The sequence below is a fragment of the Amblyomma mixtum genome, chromosome 6, assembly GCF_055824585.1.
Source record: "Amblyomma mixtum isolate Tamu chromosome 6, ASM5582458v1, whole genome shotgun sequence".
In the NCBI taxonomy this organism is placed as follows: Eukaryota; Metazoa; Arthropoda; class Arachnida; order Ixodida; family Ixodidae; genus Amblyomma; species Amblyomma mixtum.
Genome location: NC_143017.1, coordinates 148,024,558 through 148,043,409, shown reverse-complemented (window position 1 = coordinate 148,043,409; position 18,852 = coordinate 148,024,558). Strand labels below are relative to the sequence as shown.

The 18,852-nt window shown below is 47.4% G+C and overlaps 1 protein-coding gene across 1 annotated transcript in view; it reads right to left on the bottom strand.

The window, feature by feature from the left end:
- LOC149340726 (V-type proton ATPase catalytic subunit A-like) overlaps positions 1 to 18,852 on the bottom strand; it is a 29,213-nt gene that overhangs the window by 2,291 nt on the left and 8,070 nt on the right. The window contains exons 9-13 of the mRNA XM_089549566.1: positions 18,064 to 18,186; positions 15,452 to 15,566; positions 9,357 to 9,564; positions 6,114 to 6,173; positions 3,097 to 3,363 (exon numbers count right to left, since the gene is read on the bottom strand). Coding sequence (XP_089405692.1) covers positions 3,097 to 3,363; positions 6,114 to 6,173; positions 9,357 to 9,564; positions 15,452 to 15,566; positions 18,064 to 18,186 — 773 coding nt within the window. The remainder of the gene's footprint in view (positions 1 to 3,096; positions 3,364 to 6,113; positions 6,174 to 9,356; positions 9,565 to 15,451; positions 15,567 to 18,063; positions 18,187 to 18,852) is intronic.

The window sequence follows — 18,852 nt, the reverse complement described above, 5'->3', positions numbered from 1 at the left end:
CGGCAGCTTCGAGGCAGTTCTCGCAACAAATTCGCTCGTACCACAGTTGTCACTTTTACCAGCAACTCAGTATTGACCAATGACCCAGAAAAATGATATATTTTCTCATTTCCCTATCCTAGGGTTTATTATTTACGTCGAGAACACTCATTAGCTCGTTTTTATAACGCCGGCGGACGGGATCCAGGCTGGCCGGCCGGCAGGCTCGGCTTACTTCACGTTCGCACAAGAAAATACAAAACAGCCATGCTACCAGAAAGGATGCTTGCTAGATTCTAGCAACGACATCATGCCTGTGCTAGAGTGGAGCTTTCGGCAACGACACCGCCTGCGGCAACGCCGGGCGGCGAACTGCGCGCTGGTCCCCGACTGCCCTAGTCGTCGCTAGGCCTAGATGGTGAACAACTACAACGCAACTGATTTCGCACCGACGGCTAGCGCACCGGCACTGCTGATCGAGCGCCCGTATCCGGATCCACACGCATTTCGCCCTGCAGTGCGCCTGCTCGTAGTCGAGTCCGGTCCAAGTGTTGTTAGCCCTCCTTTATCGACAGTAGATTGGACCTGCAGGGTGACATGGCAACGCGCACTGTCGACGGATCGCAGTGATACCGGCTTGTAGCTTCGCTGAGAGGTGCGGCCGGACGATAGGAGTCCAAAAGCCTTTCCGAAAATCCGCCCGGGATGACAATCAGGTCCCTCGACCACTGCAAATTTTCCGCCATCGCTTTCACAAATGCAACCAGACATGCCACAAGATGGAAACTAGTGCAATCCAGCCAAAGGTGCCCAAAATATGGCGCCCGGCGCCGACGAAAGTTGCTGATGATGATGCCTGCCGAGTTGCCAGACTGAATTTTCTAAAGGGTCTATTAAAACAGATTTTCGTCCTTGCAGTCAATTATCAAGAGTGCTTGACACCTCTTCTAACACATCGTGTGAAACTCAAGATTCAAAATAAAACTGAATTTCCCTCCACATCAAGGACAAGCTGTTCTTTAGCGTCTGATCTTTAGAGAGAACCAGAGTTCACTTAAAGAGATTTGGAATGCCGTAGGCAAGCGTGAATAGTGGTTTTTAGTTCGAAGCAAATTCGAAGCGAACAGCAATTTTCTTCGAATAATTTGAAGCAAATATTTTGCATACTTGTGGCACACATAAAAAAAAGGGTGAACCGCACAAGAGGCATTTTAAAAATCATGCATTTTTCGAAACCACAAGGCCGTTAAATGAAAAATCTCTGCCTCTCCCGTAACCGAGAGTAGAGTAAGCATGAAATGTTTACGGGCCTAATGTAATCTCGGTGGACACCCGAACCGCACTGTACAGGAAGGGAGGAAGCCACCACCAGTTCGGCGATGCCTTGCCCTTTGAACACAGCGCTTCTCCCCTGGGCCCCTGTGCACCTGTGGATGCACGAAGCCCCTAAGAGATCACAAATGACAACGAAATGTATCGTGGAATTTATGCGCTTTTTGCACGCGTTATTAGAAAGCGGAAATTATAATTCCGTGCATTATCAAACGCACAGCTCGACTGATATCTTGATAAACATTGAGAAGGCACTGGCAGCAGTTATTTTTTGTGACTCCTTTGGAGACCAACCGGCGCTTGCATGCCGGTCGCGTAGGAAGGCTTAGAGAGTCTCATTAAGTCTCGTACGGTGCCCGGATGTTCTCGTTTCAGAGCCCGGATGACTGGAATTCAGTGCCCGGATGAGTGGATTTCAGTGCCCGGATGATGGCTCTCGGTCTCGGCGTGACGTCACCACACTGCCGACAACGGGCGCTAAAAGCATTTCATGCTTAAAAAGATAATGCACTGAAGCTTTGTCAAACAACTCACAGAAGCTGTGTCGACTTTCTGCAAAAATGGCCATCAGAAATTGGGAGAGCTGATCCAAATGCGGTGATGACGTATCTGTCGGCATGAGGCCTATACGTGGGGCCACCAACTGCTCCTCTCAATTGTGAGTGCATCATTGTGCAGCTGTTGCTTTTAAGCAGCGACTCTATTACACCTGCTATGCATACGCATTGCGTGCCCAGCGCCACCCTGAGTCAGGCGTCTGAAAGGAGCATCATTCTCCATGTCTCTCATGCTAGCTCCTTTCCTGCTCGCACCGTCACCCTTGTTTAGCGAATTTGCCGTGGAGAGGAGCGGCTGCAGAAGGCGCAGTCAGCTCACACTCATTCTCTGGAAGTCGAGGAAGCCAAGCGTCCTCTGATTAGAGAGATGGCGCGATACCCTTCCGTGGGGAGCCACTGCACATGAGCCAATCACCCTGAGGATGCCACAAGGCACCGGCCAGCTGATTGCACGCCTTCCCCATTAGGACCAATTAGCACACGCACACTGGCAGTGTGCACGAGTGGATCGCGCTATGCTAAATTTCTCTACTGATGTACACCGCCGTGCCAGTTCCAACGCATGCGCACCGTGGTTAACATGGCCACAGACACGTGGCAGGTACAAATCTGCACGACGCGTCTGTAGCCCCTTAGCTCAGTCGGGGCTTTAATTGCACATGCTCCGCAGTGCTACCCTGGAGGAGGTACACTGAAACGAAACCACAAGCAGCAAAAGTTCCAGAAATGTTACTTGAGACGAATACTTCTAGATTTTGAATACCAAACATTTGAATCAAATTGAATCCTTTATTATTATTATTACTTTATTGTTCGACCGAAAATTCGAAATTGTCGAATATTCACACATGCCTAGAATGCTAGGAATGCATAACGAGCCACGTGGCATGTCCCAAAATCAAACCTCCCTGGGCTCCAAACTTTTGTCAAAGGGTGTACACCCACATTAAAAGCTTTATGGAATGCAATATTAGAGGGAGTATCAGCACACAGCCTGGAAGAGATGTATAAAGCCTAACTCTGGGTGAGCAAACTACACAGTGCACCACTAAACCTTGAGGAATGCACCCCAGATGCAAGGGAATTAAATTTCTTCACCAAAGCCACATCCCACAGACTTATGGTAGCAGATGCACTTTAGTACATGCGAGAGATGTGAAGGTGAAATGCAAAGCACCTCACTGTGCAACAGACAAGATGGGCGATCGCCATGAACCCCTACGCTCACCTTAAACTTCATGCTGCTGAGCTGGTAGAGGAGATCGCCCAGGGCCTCCTTGATGATGGTCCAGGTGATGCGGTTCTCACTCTGGGCTGTTGACTCCACCGCAGCCCTGGCCAGGTCATACAGGCCAATCATGTTTCGCAGCATGCCCACCGACTTGTAGAAGGGGCAGAAGCGGTCGTACGGTGTGTAACTGTTCTGCTGCAGGAAGTCGTCCTTCAGAAGTCGCGCAACCTCCAGCGTTATCTTGTCTGTTTCTGCCAGGGATGCCTGGATAAATGAGTGGAAGAGACACCACGCTTTCACACACGCATCTCCCTGCTTTCCAGCCAAGCGAGTGCTTCCAGGATTTCACATTCTTTTCTTTTACAGCGACAGCTGTCAATGGCACCAATCTCCAGACCCGCGACATTGTGCACCCACACAACGAAGGAGTGTGAGGGAGATGAGAGAGTAGGAAGACAAGGAGAGAAGAGACAGGGCAGGAAGAGGTTAAGAGGGGGCGGCACATGTGCAATGCTGCTTCCTTTTACTGATACTGTTTCGGTCGCACGTGGTGAGTTGTCGCATTGTGCGGCATAGCACAAACATTTATTTTTAATGCATGTATAGCACCTCTGCCAGTAATCTGTAGAGTGAACTTCCCGCCAAGGCGTTTTTTTATCTTGTTGCTGGCTATCTTTCGCTGTCACATTCACTGCCTCACATATCCCTTTCAGTTTTTGCAGTGCCTCAAACATGACGAGAACGTGCATTCAGCTGTGCGACACGTTATAGATGTACTGCATGACCACAGGTTGTTGCTGAGCTCCTCTCCACAACACCTTGCATCTTTCCAGCAAATAGTCATTTCTTTCAGCATGCCTTCCACTATGCTTGTCATTTAATGAATTTAACAGCGGCAAACATCAGTACCTTTGTAAGCATGCATACATAGAAAAAGCATATCAGAACGCATTACCGTATTTACTCACATTAATGACCGCACTTTTTTTTTCTAAAAATTGACGCAAATTTAGGGGTGCGATCATTATGCGGGGTAAATTTTTTACAAAAAATTTTTGAGCACCGAAAACGCAAACAAGTCGCAAGCAGACAACCCTTATCACATGGGCGCGCTACCCACGGTTACGCCGCTAAACGCGGTCATCGCGAAGCGATCTCGGCGATCTAGGCTCCGGGAAGGTAGAGTGCGAAAAGCGCAAGAGCTGGCCCACTTCAAGAACGTACTTTCTTCGCACTAAATCACGTTCAAAGAGCAACGCATCAAAATAGGCAGTGTGTATAGTGCTGCGCAACGGCGCTTTTATGCGGCCTTCGATTTCGTCCGATAGCGCGGCAACAGCGTACAACAGCAACGTCCCGCGGCGCTCAAGCTACGCATTTTACCGCCGTTACGCCGAAAAATGTCTGGTCCCTGCCGCATCGTTGATGTACTTAGGTGACACGTTCGCAACGCTCGGAGCACTGGATTGCGCGCGCTTACCGCAATGATGCTGCCCGCGAGCGCAGCGGATGACGGCGCTCTGTACTCCTTAGTCGCCGCTAGGCCTAACTTGTTTCATATCGAAGCCACAGTGGACGCCGCTTTTGAATACACCAACGCTATAATGAATGTTCTACTTATGGCGCTGCCTTACTGACAACCTCATTGTTTCATATTAAAAGAAATATATACGATCGATTTCAGCGACGCCTTAGCAGCGGAGCTGGCCAAGCAAATCGGGTCACTCGCGCTGCAACGGCGGCAGCTGCTAGGCGGCTGCGAACGTAACACTAGCTTGTATCACAGTTATTACTCCTACCAGCAACTCGGTACAGGCCCATGATCCTCAAGGAGGATTCATTTTTGACGTTCCCGTATCCCAGGGCTTATTATTTGCGAGAACGTTTAGCCGGGTCACTGCGTCACTTCGTTCGTTGCACCGCAACCCAGAACGGTGGCAAGACTTGCGACAACAGCAAACCGTGATTCGAGATAACCGCAGTTAAGTTTGGTATCCGCGGTTAAGCATAACCGCATTTAGACTGCCCGTGTGACCGCAGGTCAACCAACAGGTGGCTGCCGCTGCAATGCTGACAGAGCAAGATGGTAATCTGCACGTGCCATCTGTCAGACAGATAGCAAGTACGATCATCGTCGGCTAGACTCGACATCGTCAACAAATTGCCACGGCAAGTTCGGAGTGCGACCATTACGCGGGGAATAAAAAAAAACTCAATTTTGCCAACAAAATTCGGGGGTGCGATCATTACGCGAGTGCAATCATTATGCGAGTAAATACGGTATTAGCACAGAAGCCCCGGACACAACTGCCTATTGTGCCTTAAGCAATGCAGGTGGGGCAAAATAATTTTTATTTCTTTTTCCGTTTCTCCATTCGGTTTTCCATTCTTTTTTCAACAAAAAAGCATGTAAAGACTGCAATAGCATTGTTCAGCAAATTCTCAGTTGGTGCTACATTTTATTTTTATCCTAAATTTGGCCAGTGGACTATCGCCATTGCACTTACTATTTTAGCATTGGGGCACTTAAATATAATGCATCCACTGATAAATTAATTCTTAATAGTTTACATTGTTTTAATTGCAATCACTGCAGAACTGGTCACCTCGGGCACCAAACTAACCTCCAACAAAAAATTAGGGTTTTTAAAAATCAGTTCCTTGCCAGCTTAAACTGGAGACGTCTCATGCACTATCTCCCTGTATATAGGACAATCTATAATTTTAAGCTCTCTCTTTCCCACGTGTTGTTAGTCACTTGCAAAATACTGCCTGTTAAAGGGCTCATACCGCAATACCCTATAGAGCAGCAATATTGCTTAGTGAACCTAAAAAACCTGTGCTGGCAGACTTGCCTAACTACTGTGAACTATGCTACCAAGAAAACTCACGGCTCACTACCTAATGTGAGAAATGCTCTGGCAAAAAGCTGTAATGCTTCGCCTTGCCAGTACATTGCCAGCATTTTAGCATTAGCAAGCAAAATAATGAGCAAGCCCAGAATTCTACTTTACCTTTCCGACAAGCTGGACAATTTCAGAGAGGTCTTCTTCCTCCTGTAGGATTTGCTGGCACTGCAGAAGAGAAAGGAAGTCACCATGAGCGCAAACAAAAGGGCAGTAAAAAGCAAATGTCATCTGAAATCAGGAAATGAAAGCATTACAAAGTTTCTACATAAAAAGCAACCGAAACGGAGAAGTCAATAAGAAGTATTTTACAAATGTAGTAAACTATGAATGGTGTGACCCATGCTTTGACAAAGCTGAGACATCGCTGTAATTAGGAATGCACAATATATCATAATGCATCTGTATTCGATCCAAAGAGAAGACTTATTTCAAAAATTATGAGCACGTGTTCCTCATCAGCTGTTTACGAGTATTTTAGAAAGTGCTCGTCAGGAATGAAAAGAAACATCCAACACATTAAACCTGGATGCAACAAATCTTCATGTATAGAATTCCTCGATAGCACAAAATTTCCACTGAAGTACATGTATTTGTGGACTCCAAGTAACTAAGGTGTTGCGGCGGCTGGGCGTGATATAACAAACTCGTTATGGCGACAACCTGTTAGCTAGTGCTGCATTACATAAAATTCGGCCGACACACGTGAAAGTTATAACATTAAAACGAACTACCATGAGAGGAACGTCTACGACAGCAGCAGTCTCCACAGCTTACAGTTTTCGCTTGTCAACTAAGTGGCACTGCAACAATGCATGCTCAAAAGCAGTGTAAAATAACAGGATGTAGCAAAGAAGACAGGGGACAACAACAAGTGCCCATCACCGCCGCACAGTGTTCAAGTGATTCTCGTGCTAGGAGCGAGGATGGAGGAACGCGGGGACAGTCTGTTTCATAGGGCAACGACACCAGAACAGACCGAGAGACTGAACATGCAGAAAGACGCAGGTGCCTCCGATGCGCCCCCCCGATCTTTCCCCACAAGTTAGCGGTGGCACCTACTGCTACAGTCGTGTTATCGACGCGATCACAAAACGTTTCTTTTTCAACAATTTCAAGTATTGAAGATTACTGCGAACGTTTGTTAAGTGGTTACAACCTAGATTTATTTCTCATTTTGGTTTAGTGGATGCATTGTTCTTTCGAGTGTTAACATGAAAACAGCATGTAGTGAAAAATCGCGAACTTTTCTCAATTTCCTTATAGGTATCCAGATTTCATTGTACAGTTGAATCCCTCAATAACGAAAGCTCTCAAGAATGAAATTCTCGCGGCAACGAAAATTTCTGGCGCCCCCGGCGAACTGCCATAGGGTTCAATGCATTTGTCCCCTCTCAACAGCGAAGGGTTTTTAAAAAGCAGCCCCGCATTAACGAAAGTTTGAGGTAGTGATCTGCAACATTTTTTCAGCACATCAGCCAGTCGGGAACATAGAATGGGCAAAACTGCAGCAGCACACTCATTCGACAAGTCGGAGTCCCAGCACAGCAATGTCAAGCAGAGCCAAATAAGCGACTTTTTTCATTAAATTTTGGTTCTGGAAGGTAATGGGTGTGCTTATTTGTCCATTTTCGTGACAGCGAAATTCTCACGACACCGAAAAGGTTTTCCTTCCCCGGTGGTTTCTTTATTGCGGGGTTCGACTGTATTTCCGTTAAAAAGTGACTTTTAACAGGCAAAACACAGCTTAAGAAGAACTTTCAGATGCTATATGCATACTTCAAACGGGTTTAGATTGCACAATAAGGCTCATTTGCACGCTGCGCGCAAAGCAAGTCATCACCCTAATTTAGAAAAAATGCTGCCGCTCCATAATTCACTAGGAAAAAGTTCCACAAAATCTTTCCTGGCTCCCAGCAGCCGCAGCAATGGGGCTGGCAGATTAGAAATGAGAGTGTTGCACTTAAAGGTGCACTGAAGAGGAATCTGAACTCGTCTTTTTGCCGCGTTAACTCGATCTACACGTTCCTAGCATTCTTAGAAACTGCGACTTATTGCCCTGTGTGGCCGATTTCCCTAATTAAATCGAATTAACGTCCGGCTCCCGCCTTTTTTTTTTTAATTCTGCTTCTTACGGTGGGCGGAGTCGACCAACGCGTGGAGTGCCCTTCAGCCAGCTCCGTGGAGGCTTTGCTTTCGCTTCATTTTGTTTGTTAGGTTTCCGTGAATAAATAGTTTCATTTGCAGATAACATAACCGCAAAATAAGCCCGCAGAAATAAAAATATGCGCGGACTATTTGCTTCTACGGACTACTACGTATTACTCCGCCGATGGCAGAGCGGCAAGCCGCCACGGGACTGCGTGAAAGGCACTCCCAGCGTTGGTCAACTCCACCCACCGTACGAGGCAGAATTAAAAAATAAAGGCGGGAGCCGGACATTAATTCGATTTAATTAGGGAAATTGGCCACACAGGGCAATAAATCGAGGTTTCTAAGAATGCTCGGAACGTGTAGATTGAGTTCACGCGGCAAAAAGAAGAGTTCAGATTCCTCTTCAGTGCACCTTTAACTAAAAGCTACGGACGGCTTGCTATGCTCGCAGGCAGGCACAAAGCATACAAGCACTGTCACAGATAAAAATGTAGACTCAGCAAAATCAGAAAAAAAAAATCATTACACATAGGACATGTGAAAATTTCTGCAAGTAAACCTTCACTGAAGAGTGCCTTGAAACCACTTGAGGGTAGTTTAGATTACCTCTAATGTGGGAAGCAGCAATGCAACCAGAAATATGAGATGTTTCATCAGCACAGCTGCATCCACTGCAGTACAAAGGGGGCCTCCCCAATGACTTCCAATTACCTTTGTCCTGTACCAGGTGTGGCCCAATCCCTATAAACTTCATAATCTTCACATGTACACCTGACTAAATTTCCCCCTCATGCATTTACCATTTCTTTGAATCTGCTCAGCTAAATTAAGAGACTACTGATTGTTTGTTCTCTAACTGCATGCCCAGCCCATGTACACTGCTTCATCCAGCTTTAAGCTAGGATGTCCTAAATCATGCTTGTTCCTTAACTCATTGTGCTACATTCCTGTTCCATAACCTTACTCTTCTTCTTTCCACAGCCCACCGAGCTGCTACCAATTTAATTATAAGCCTGTTAACTACTGGTAAAATGCAACCATTGCATGCTTTCCTCTTGGAGGATATCGGTAATCTGCTATGCACAATATTTGCTTTACTAAAAGGAATGCACGCTCTCCCCCATTCTTCCATATTAAGGAGCAGGTGTCTCTCCATTGAGAATGTATGTTTGCTGCCTCGTAAGCAAGGGGACTCACTTTAGTCCGGAGTGCCACAAACTCGGGGAAGTTCCTCTCGTAGTAGTCGTCCAGGGCCTTGGTGTACTTGCTGTACGAGATGAGCCAGTTGACCGACGGGAAGTGCTTGCGCTGGGCCAGCTTCTTGTCCAAGCCCCAAAACACTTGGACAATACCCAGGGTGGCCGACGTGACGGGGTCCGAGAAGTCACCACCAGGTGGTGAGACACTGCGCACGGCAAGAGATGATGGCAGTGGTGGTTTGATCAATACCCCTCTCAGGTGCAGCTCCTTACTTCGATTAATTCTGGTTTTTGGTTTTAGGGGGCTTACGTCCCAAAGTGACTCGGGCTATGAGGGACGCCATAGTGAAGAGCTCCGGAAATTTCGACCATCCGGGGTTCTTTAATGAGCACTGACATCGCACCGTACACGGGCCTCGAATTTCTCCTCCAAAGAAATTCAGCCACCGCAGCCGGGATCGAACCTGCATCTTTCGGGCCAGCAGCCGAGCACCATAGCCACTGAGCCACCGCGGCGGCCATTGAAATTTGACCGCAGCGGTTGGGATGAAACCCACGTCTTTTGGGTCAGCAGCTGAGTGTCATAACCACTGAGCCACTGTGGCGGCCATTACTTCCATTCAAAAGATATACTCGTTTGCTTAAATAGTATATCCGGGCTAAAGAAAAGCCATTTCGTTAGCTTCCCAATGCAAGAGACCAACAGTCAAACTGGCAGGCCATTGAGCGGAGGCACCAACAAGCATCCTGCACCCTGACGCCGTCAGCACAGCGCTTTCTTTCAGCCATTTTGTTAGGGCTTGTTGCAAAGATGATAATCAGCCGACTAAGAAACGGTCAAGCCTTGTGAAGGCTGCATCTTTGCTCAAACCAGAGCAGACATGTCGCAGCATTTCAGAACATGCTCGTGAATCATCTGTGGATACATGCCAAGACCTTTTCACTGACACCTCCCGATTTCCTGGGGCTGGATCAGGGAGACACTTCGCAGCGATTTGCTGCTCAAAAATTCTTCCCATGCACCGGGATTTTGGCAGCCGCTGATGTCGGCAGCATGCAGCTGGCTGCCATTTGGTGACGATGGCAAGGCTAGCAGACTAGCAAGCCTGCACTCAACCATTCGTTTTGGAAGCAGCCAGTGCCAACTGCCTGAACTGACGCTGCAGCTGGCGGAACTGCCGCGGAACTAGTGCAGGGAGTGCAGGAAGTGACCTCAGTCTGCTCCTCTGTGTGTTGCCGAATGACCAGATTGTCAGAAGACTCGATCAGACCATCGAGGTCGGCATCATGAGGACCATCAACTAGCATTTCTTCCAGGGATTAACTCTCACAATCAATTTTCTAATAGCATAAGTAAAAAAATTCACACAAAGAGTCACAAATGGTTGTAAATTGTAACACTGAAAAACTAGGGTTTGCCAAACAATAATCTGAAGGATTGTGAAACCACTGTGTTTTGCAGAAGCATGTGATGAATAAAGCCCCTAGTTTGCCGTGATTCCGCGATAAATCTAAGATTTTATCATTTTTAGTGGAATAGTGTGTTAGCAGCCCCACACTATTTTTGATGATATTGTGTTTGTGGACGTCAGTATGATTATTAGAATGATGGGAATGTGATTAATTTAATATTCTGTATTCTCCTGAAACGTATAATCTGCCAAAATATCCAATGATGCCCTCAAATGCTGGCTGCTCCATCCGCTCAAGCAAGCTGGAGCATCAAACCCAGCTGTTCTGGCAGCAATGCACCAGCACATGCCTACTGAAGGTGTCAAAACACTGGAACCTGTCAAAAGCAATATTACTGTATTCGTGCTAATATAATGCTAGTTTTTTTTTTTTTTCTTTTTTAAATCATCTGCTTCAGAAAGCACCTCTCATTTCACTTGGAACCAATCATGAATACAGAGCAATATTTCTTTTTTGTAATTATTTGAGACACCCAGAGTGAGCTCACCCACTAGGCTTGTGAGCTGTGAGAAAAAGCAGACTTTATAATGACCTTCGGCCGCCGGCGCGAAGCGGTCGACCGTTTCTTCACAAAAGACTGCTTGTGTTAATGCGCGAGAAGCCTCCTACGGAATACTGCCGATTCGCTGTTGTCACTTCGCAGAATTTAGAATTTTCCACCGCAGAAAATTAGGGCCCGCAGTGATGATGCTATGAAATCAAAAAAAAAAAAACATTACTGGTGGCAAAATCTGTATGCATGAAAAAGATGGAGTACATACTATGTATGAAGCTCACAGCTGCAAGTCATATTACCGTATTTACTCGCGTAATAGGCGCACTCGCATAATAGGCGCACCCCTAGTTAGGGCGCGAAAAATCATTTTTTTATTTCCGCGCATAATAGGCGCACCCCGAACTTGGCACTGTGATCAGTACTGTATTTACACGATTGCAAGCCGATGCCCCGCCACCCCCCGCTTCCCAATCTTTATTTTAACAAAGTTTTTGCTGAACTGACTACTAGTCCCTACTAGTGCTGCTGCCGTCGCAGCTGCTGCGGACCCACAGCACATACAACGACATCGCGTAGAACAGCCGCACACAGTTTTCAGGGATGCTCACTTTAAACGTCTGTTTGGAAAGCTTCCTTTCCAGCCGGAAACGTTCCCGACTTAGGCCCGCGAAAACCTCGGCGCTTGGAGTCGCGTACGAAAATTTAGGGACGCCGCATTCGCAACTGCCGCACTTCCACGGCCGCTTGATGCAAAGCGCAAAGCGAGGTGCGGCCAGCCACGTCGCGCCGCCGACAATGGGCGAGCATGTCCTGGCGGAGTTTACAGTCGCGGCCGCTGTTTTCGGTGGGGGCGCCACTGTTCGGGGACAGGTCCCGGGAGTGGACTCCCGAAGCGCTCCTTGCTTCGTCGTGTTCGAGCGCGTTTGCCTCGTGTAAAACCGCGTTTGCGTCGTGTAAAACCGCGTTTGCCTTCCATATTCAATGCAAAATAAAAACCTCTACTACTACTACTACTCACGTTCCTCATGTCTGCAGTGCTTTCTTTGGATTTTCTGCTGTGCGCGTGAGTGAGCACGTTTGCCTCGCGTCTGCGGTGCTGGATTTGGACTTTTCGTGTGCGCGTGAATAAATGTTTGCCTCGTGTCTGCCGTGCACTCTTTGGGCTTTTCGTGCATGCGTGTGTGGAGGTCAGGTCAGGGACGTGTATGGGGCGCGATGCCGCGCATCTGCTGTGTGCCACTGTCCGTCACAAACTCCAGAAAACAGTCAACTGTGAGATATCATGAGTTTCCCTCTGAACTACAGCGTCGAGAAGCGTGGCTGAAAATATCGCTCGCCAAGGACTGTCAGGGAAAGGAACAAGTGGGCGCCAAGCGACAGGTCTCTGGCATGTTCCTTGCATTTTACAGAGAATGACTACAAAAAGTAAGGTCAAGGAAGGTTCTTCGTCAGTGAATGGTTCCTTGCTTTCTTGTATGACCATGCAATAAAAGTGTCAAGTACTTTGTGGTTTTCTCGGCTGCAGGTGGGCTTATGAAGTTCCACAACTTCAGCTATAATTATCGTTTTTTTTTTCTTTTTTTATAAATTGCAATAACTTGTGTATACTATAAGAGCCAAAATTCGACGTGACACGAAGCGGAAATTTACTGCGTGTGACCAGCTGTGCGTGTCCGTCTCATTCACCGTCTACATGGGGTAGCGAGGAGTGAATAAAAATCAGGGAGCTCTTTGACGATCTAAAGTGCGAAGAGGCGAAAGCCTTTAACCGCCTCTGTCGGTGCCCTCTGCTTGGCGACTGTTAAAGATCGTTTGGCGACTCTTGAACGCTTCCGTACGGCATCACGAGCGCGTTTCGTAGCGGGCGACATTGGAGCGCGCGCGGGCTGCATCCTTCCTCGATCAACGTTCAGAGAGCACCTGAGAGAGCTCTGGGTGATACGACCATTGTGCAAACTTTTGACGTCTGTGCACATGCGCCGTTGTTAAACCACCTGAGGATTGCGCATGGGGCACTGCGCATGCGCAGTGTGCGCGTTTAGTGGGTATCATTAACTAATCATCATTACTGTTCGTACATCTACTACTACGCCATTAACTATCATTACTGACTTTTCAAGTAACCATTAATGACAGCTGCCGCGGACGCATGGACGGATGGACACGCTGGCGAGTCATGAGCCATAAAAGGCTTACGCCTTAAAAGTAGATCGAAAGCTTCAGGCGCATTAATGCAACATCCTGAGGTACAGCCGCTCGCCCGGTCGTGCATCGTATAGGCGGCCGTTATGGACAGCGTTCAGGCATACACTTCCTACCTGCTGCGGTGATTGTGACATAATCGGCGTTTTCAATGACTACTTAAAAATGCAGTATTTAATGAGCAACCAGAAAGCGCACTGTTTACGCCTCAAGGAGTGAGCAACGGGCGCACCGACGCAGCTGTTGCGGCGTTTCCCTGCGATGAGTTGTCCCCGAGCAGTGGCGCCGCGGCGGGCGCACGGAGAACTAGGCCCAAGACGCTGTTTCTGTGCGACGTGGCCGGCCGCACCTCGCTTTGCGCTTTGTATCTAGCGGCCGTGGCACTTCTCGGCCACGTCGTATTTTCCGACCTGCCGCACGCTTGCCGCGTTCGAGAGCAAACTCCCAGCCGTGTAGCTGTTAAGGTGCCTGCCCGTCGAGCTAAAACATCAATGCTCCGCCGCAAAGCCATAAACCACGATAACTATCGCGTTACCGCAAATCCCGGCACTTGACAGCAACAACAAAAAAAAAAAACGAGCTGGAGATGCTGATGGCGATTAGATAGCGAAAGCTCGCGGCGGAGGAAAACGATGATGATGATTAGCTTGGCCTTGGGCGCCCTCCGTGGGCGGCGTCTGGAAGCTCCTGTGCGCGTGTGTGGCCTTCGCGATCAAGCGCCCGTTGCGCGCAGCCGGAGCCGATCGCGGAGGCCTCGGCGCGTGCATTCCGAAAGTTTCGGTGCGGCCCTTACACGGACTTTTTTTTTTTAACATTTTCTTCGCGAAAACGGGGTGCGGCCCGTACACGAGTGCGTTTACGCGGTGTGTTCAATTCTGGGAGTCGAAAAATTTTCCAGAAATTTTACCCCGCGTAATAGGCGCACCCCGAACTTTGAGCCGGATTTTCTGGAAAAAAAGTGCGCCTATTATGCGAGTAAATACGGTATTCACTGTGTTCCCTAGCTGACCCACAAAAGCGCCCTATCTGCACTGGGAAGGAGGCAAGCTTCCTGCGAAACAACCCAATCACCCTTAGATGTAGCAGCATCTTTAAAAACCTGTTAGTTTGCTATGTACACAGTTGCACACTATGGCACAATGGCAGTAAAACAAGGAGTGCCATAGATAATGCTTTTTTTTTGTTCTGCACGAGGTGGCCTCAAAACCCCCATTTTCCCAAGCATTTCACTCCAGAGAAACCAAACACTAGGTCAGGGAAAGCTTGCGCCCACTGGGTAACCAGCAGCACTTCTGATCGACACTCAGACCACTAGACCGTAGCTGCAGTCATACTGCAGGTGGTCAAAGACTTGTGCTTTGCAGTGAAGCATATTCCAGAGTCCTGACATCTAGTTTGGGGTCTGCCTTTTTCAACCGCTCCAGACTGCTGTAAAGTTACACGTGAACTCTAAGGAGATCCAGCAGTGCTCTTGCTCAGCCTATTCTGAAGTTCCTGCAAATTTCATACTTTCCTTCGTGTTTGTGTCGAGTCAGGAAGGGCAACGTCCAGCAGCAGTGAAAGGGCCCTGAACAGCATGTTTTACCAAGTGAAAAGAGAAGACAGTGTTCAGATAGTAACAGCAAGTAGGTGAAAATTGCGACACCATGTCATGTGCTCGGCACAAAAATGTACACACTATATGAGCTGCACCCAGTCTCTTGTACCTTCCAATGTACCAGCAAAACCAAAAATGTAAGGAAACTCAAAGCGAAATCTACAGTACAATCTGCACTAGCTAAAAAAGAAGGATGCTATTCATTCAGGCAAATCCATGGAGGAGAAGCCCACAAATAATGCACACCGTAAGAAAAGAAGGATAGGCAAACATCACAGCTGACAGCTGTGGTGCTAACAGTGCAGCAGAGGAAACGTCTACTCACGCCCCCACAATGGTGACACTCCCTTCCCTCTCGGGGTTTCCGAGGCACTTGACTCGGCCAGCCCGCTCGTAGAAAGATGCCAATCGGGCAGCCAAGTAGGCAGGGTAACCGGAATCTGCCTCACAAAAAGAAGGACCAGGTCAGTGTGGAAGCACACCCAAATCTCGCAAACTGGCAGAGCACTAGTTTCTGATAATAGTGTGTGAAAGAACAGTGAATAAGCTGCATGAACTGCAAACACAGAAGCAAAGCATAACATTCAGGCAGGGTCTTGGAATGCAACTCCCACCAACCTCGCTTTCCTTCTGCAGTTATTCAACAGTTTAGGAAGCCGCAGGCCATCACACGAAAATCGTGCGATACAAAGAAATCTGGGAAGCTGATGCTGCAGGGAACGTTTGTCACACTGTTGCTATAACAAACAATTGCCAGAAAAAGATAAAAGAGGGCTCTAGATTAGTTTCAACTATGTGAGGTTCTACAGCGCAGACAGAGAAATCTTAGTACACAAGCGTTTTGTTTTTCAAGATGCAACACTTAGGATCAGGCCCACAAACTAGTATCCACCAAGCAAATGCCAGCACCGCTGAGACACACGGGTAGATAAAAAAAGAAGGGGGGTTTAAGCAGGACTACTTCACAACACGTCAAACATCGGTTCCTTCAACACTGACTCAATCTGCTACTTACAAGGTTGAGAGCAGTTATCACGAGACGACATGTCAAATATTACAGCTGAAATGACTCTTGAAAGTGGCACTGCTTGCCACTGTAAAGTGTGCACATTGTGTCCTCATTATTGCACCTGTTTTGCACCATTCTACCACAGCTGCTTGCAATTGCAATACCTATTAAAGCGGAAGAACAATGCCTAAGGCCTCATGCACTCACCTCACACAATGCCTCATGCACTCGACATCCCACAGTGAGATTAAGTTTTAAGTGTATTGAAGGAAACTGTTACAAAATTGCTCCTTTGCGTTACATTCTAAAGGCGGCTGATGCATTGCCAGAACACATTACTTCTAGCTAAAAAAATGCAAGACTAATTACATGTGAATTACTGAACATAAGACCCTTGTAGCCTCAAACATCCAATAGCAGCCAACTCAAGAACGTCAAGAATTGTTCAAGAATTTGTTTTTTTGCTCCTTCCTCTAAACCATTTGCAATGAAGAGTCTCGGTTTGGATTTCCTCCCACAGCAACTAATTCAAGCTCATGTGGCAGACAACGTCCGGAAACGACATAAGCTCGAGGTCATGCGTGCCAACCCATGGAGAAGGCCACCCCATCATTGGAAGTGGCTAAATTTAGTCAAAACTCCCATTTGTTCGAACCGACTTTCTATGCTGAAATTTCAAATTAACGTGGTTTTATTGTGCAAACAAATTTAAAGCTTGGATGTTGAGGGTACTGTTACAGTGAGCACGAATGCGGTCCGTGGTATAGAGTTATCACCTGGAGCATGTCCAAAACCTTCTCGCAGTCTTACATTACCTTATAGGGCCTATGACAGTGCTGCGCAAAAGCCCGATAAATCTAGCAAAACCCAAACTTTGCATTATTTGAGCCTCTTAAAAGCAATTTGTTCTTTTCATGTGCATTTGCAGTGTTGGCATCACCACCCAAGCAGATATGCAAAACGCGCGCCCCATGTGCTAGGTAATATAGTGGACTGTAAAAAGCTAGGAAGTGAAATGGGATGAGGTGAAATTCTGCCGATCATCTTTCTCGTCACACGCCCGCACAAGGAAGCAGACTGATGGCAGTACACATTAGGGGATAGCCTGTGTAAATTAGGCAGTACCATCTGTTTCTTTGCATTCGTCACGGCTGCTGGTTGTTGGAATAGTAGTATTTTGACGTAAACTTGGTGCAATTTCATTAGAAATCCCCTATTTGTGCAGCAGCATGTAGCAGGTTTAATGCAATAGTGCAGGCTGGCGCAACTGGTGTACTTTTTTTTTTCACGTCTCACGCCTGCAAAAGCTACCCTCACATTATATATTCGCGTGCTTCTTGTTTCTTATTTCCTGCCCGCAAAGTTCACCCTTGTGTTAAAATCGTGGCCGCGTTACATTTGGGTAAACATGGTACCATATACACACACTTTTGCTCACAGCCAGGGCAAGATCACAGGTCACTCAACCAATGCCTCCTCAATTTTAATGTCACAGATCAGATTGTTTCGGTAAATACCTAAGGCCCTCTTCTACAGCACTTTCTTCATCTCCAATTAGCCACTGAGCCTGCTCCACACATCCAGTGAGAGAGAGTGCACAATCACTAGTGAAAAACCACGGGTGAACGGCAACAAATTCTTGTTCTCATTTTCTCTGTGAGACACACCACTTACAGGGAGCACTCGCCAACCATTATAGAAGCTTGCATCACCAATGTAATTCCTAGCTCCCCACAAGTGGCATCACACTGCGGCCAGAAACGAACCAAAGGGCGTTCGGGCACAAAGCAAGCAATGTGGCTAGCACTGAAATACAGGGCGCATTGGCACGTCAGAATAATGGAAGGATGTGTTGAGCACGAGTCGTATCACTGCATGGCAAGGCTTTACATCCAGACCACTCGTACAGTACAAACTCAAAAACTCACCTGCTGGCATTTCAGCCAGTCGCCCAGAGATTTCTCTCAATGCCTCGGCCCAACGAGAGGTGGAGTCGGCCATCATGGCCACATGGTTCCCCATGTCACGGAAATACTCCGAAAGCGTGATGCCTGCAAGAAGAACAGGTGAGATCAGCAAAGTGGAAGTGCTGCAAGAAGGTCCTCTATCCACCATACAATGTACTCACCACTACCCTATTTAAAATCATGCCTTTTTTTTCTCTAAATTTACGGAGCCACAGAACAGAAAGAGCATGTATTACACAGTAGAAAATCTTGCATTTCATGCATGGGAATTGTATGGAAGGTGCAGAAGTTTGGTTTGGTTTGGTTTGGTTTTATGGGGTTTAATGTCCCAAAGCGACTAAGGCTATGAGAGACGCTGTAGTGGAGGGCTCCGGAAATTTCGACCACCTGGGGTTCTTTAACGTGCACTGACATCGCACAGTACACGGGCCTCGAATTTCTCCTCCAAAGAAATTCAACCGCTGCGGCCGGGATCGAACCCGCGTCTTTCGGGACAGCAGCCGAGCACCATAGCCACTGAGCCACCGCGGCGGCATGAAGCTGCAGAAGTACCCGTCTGTGCACTATTACAGACGGAAGCTGCAGAAGTACCTGTCTGTAATAGTGCACAGAGAAATGTAAAATCATGGTTCTATTGCATTCCGCAAATCATTTCACAGGTGGTATCAGTGCACTTAAAGACTTTTGTAAGGCCAAACTACAAATTAAAGTTTACATCCCGACAAGGTACTCCAAGTACATGTATGACCA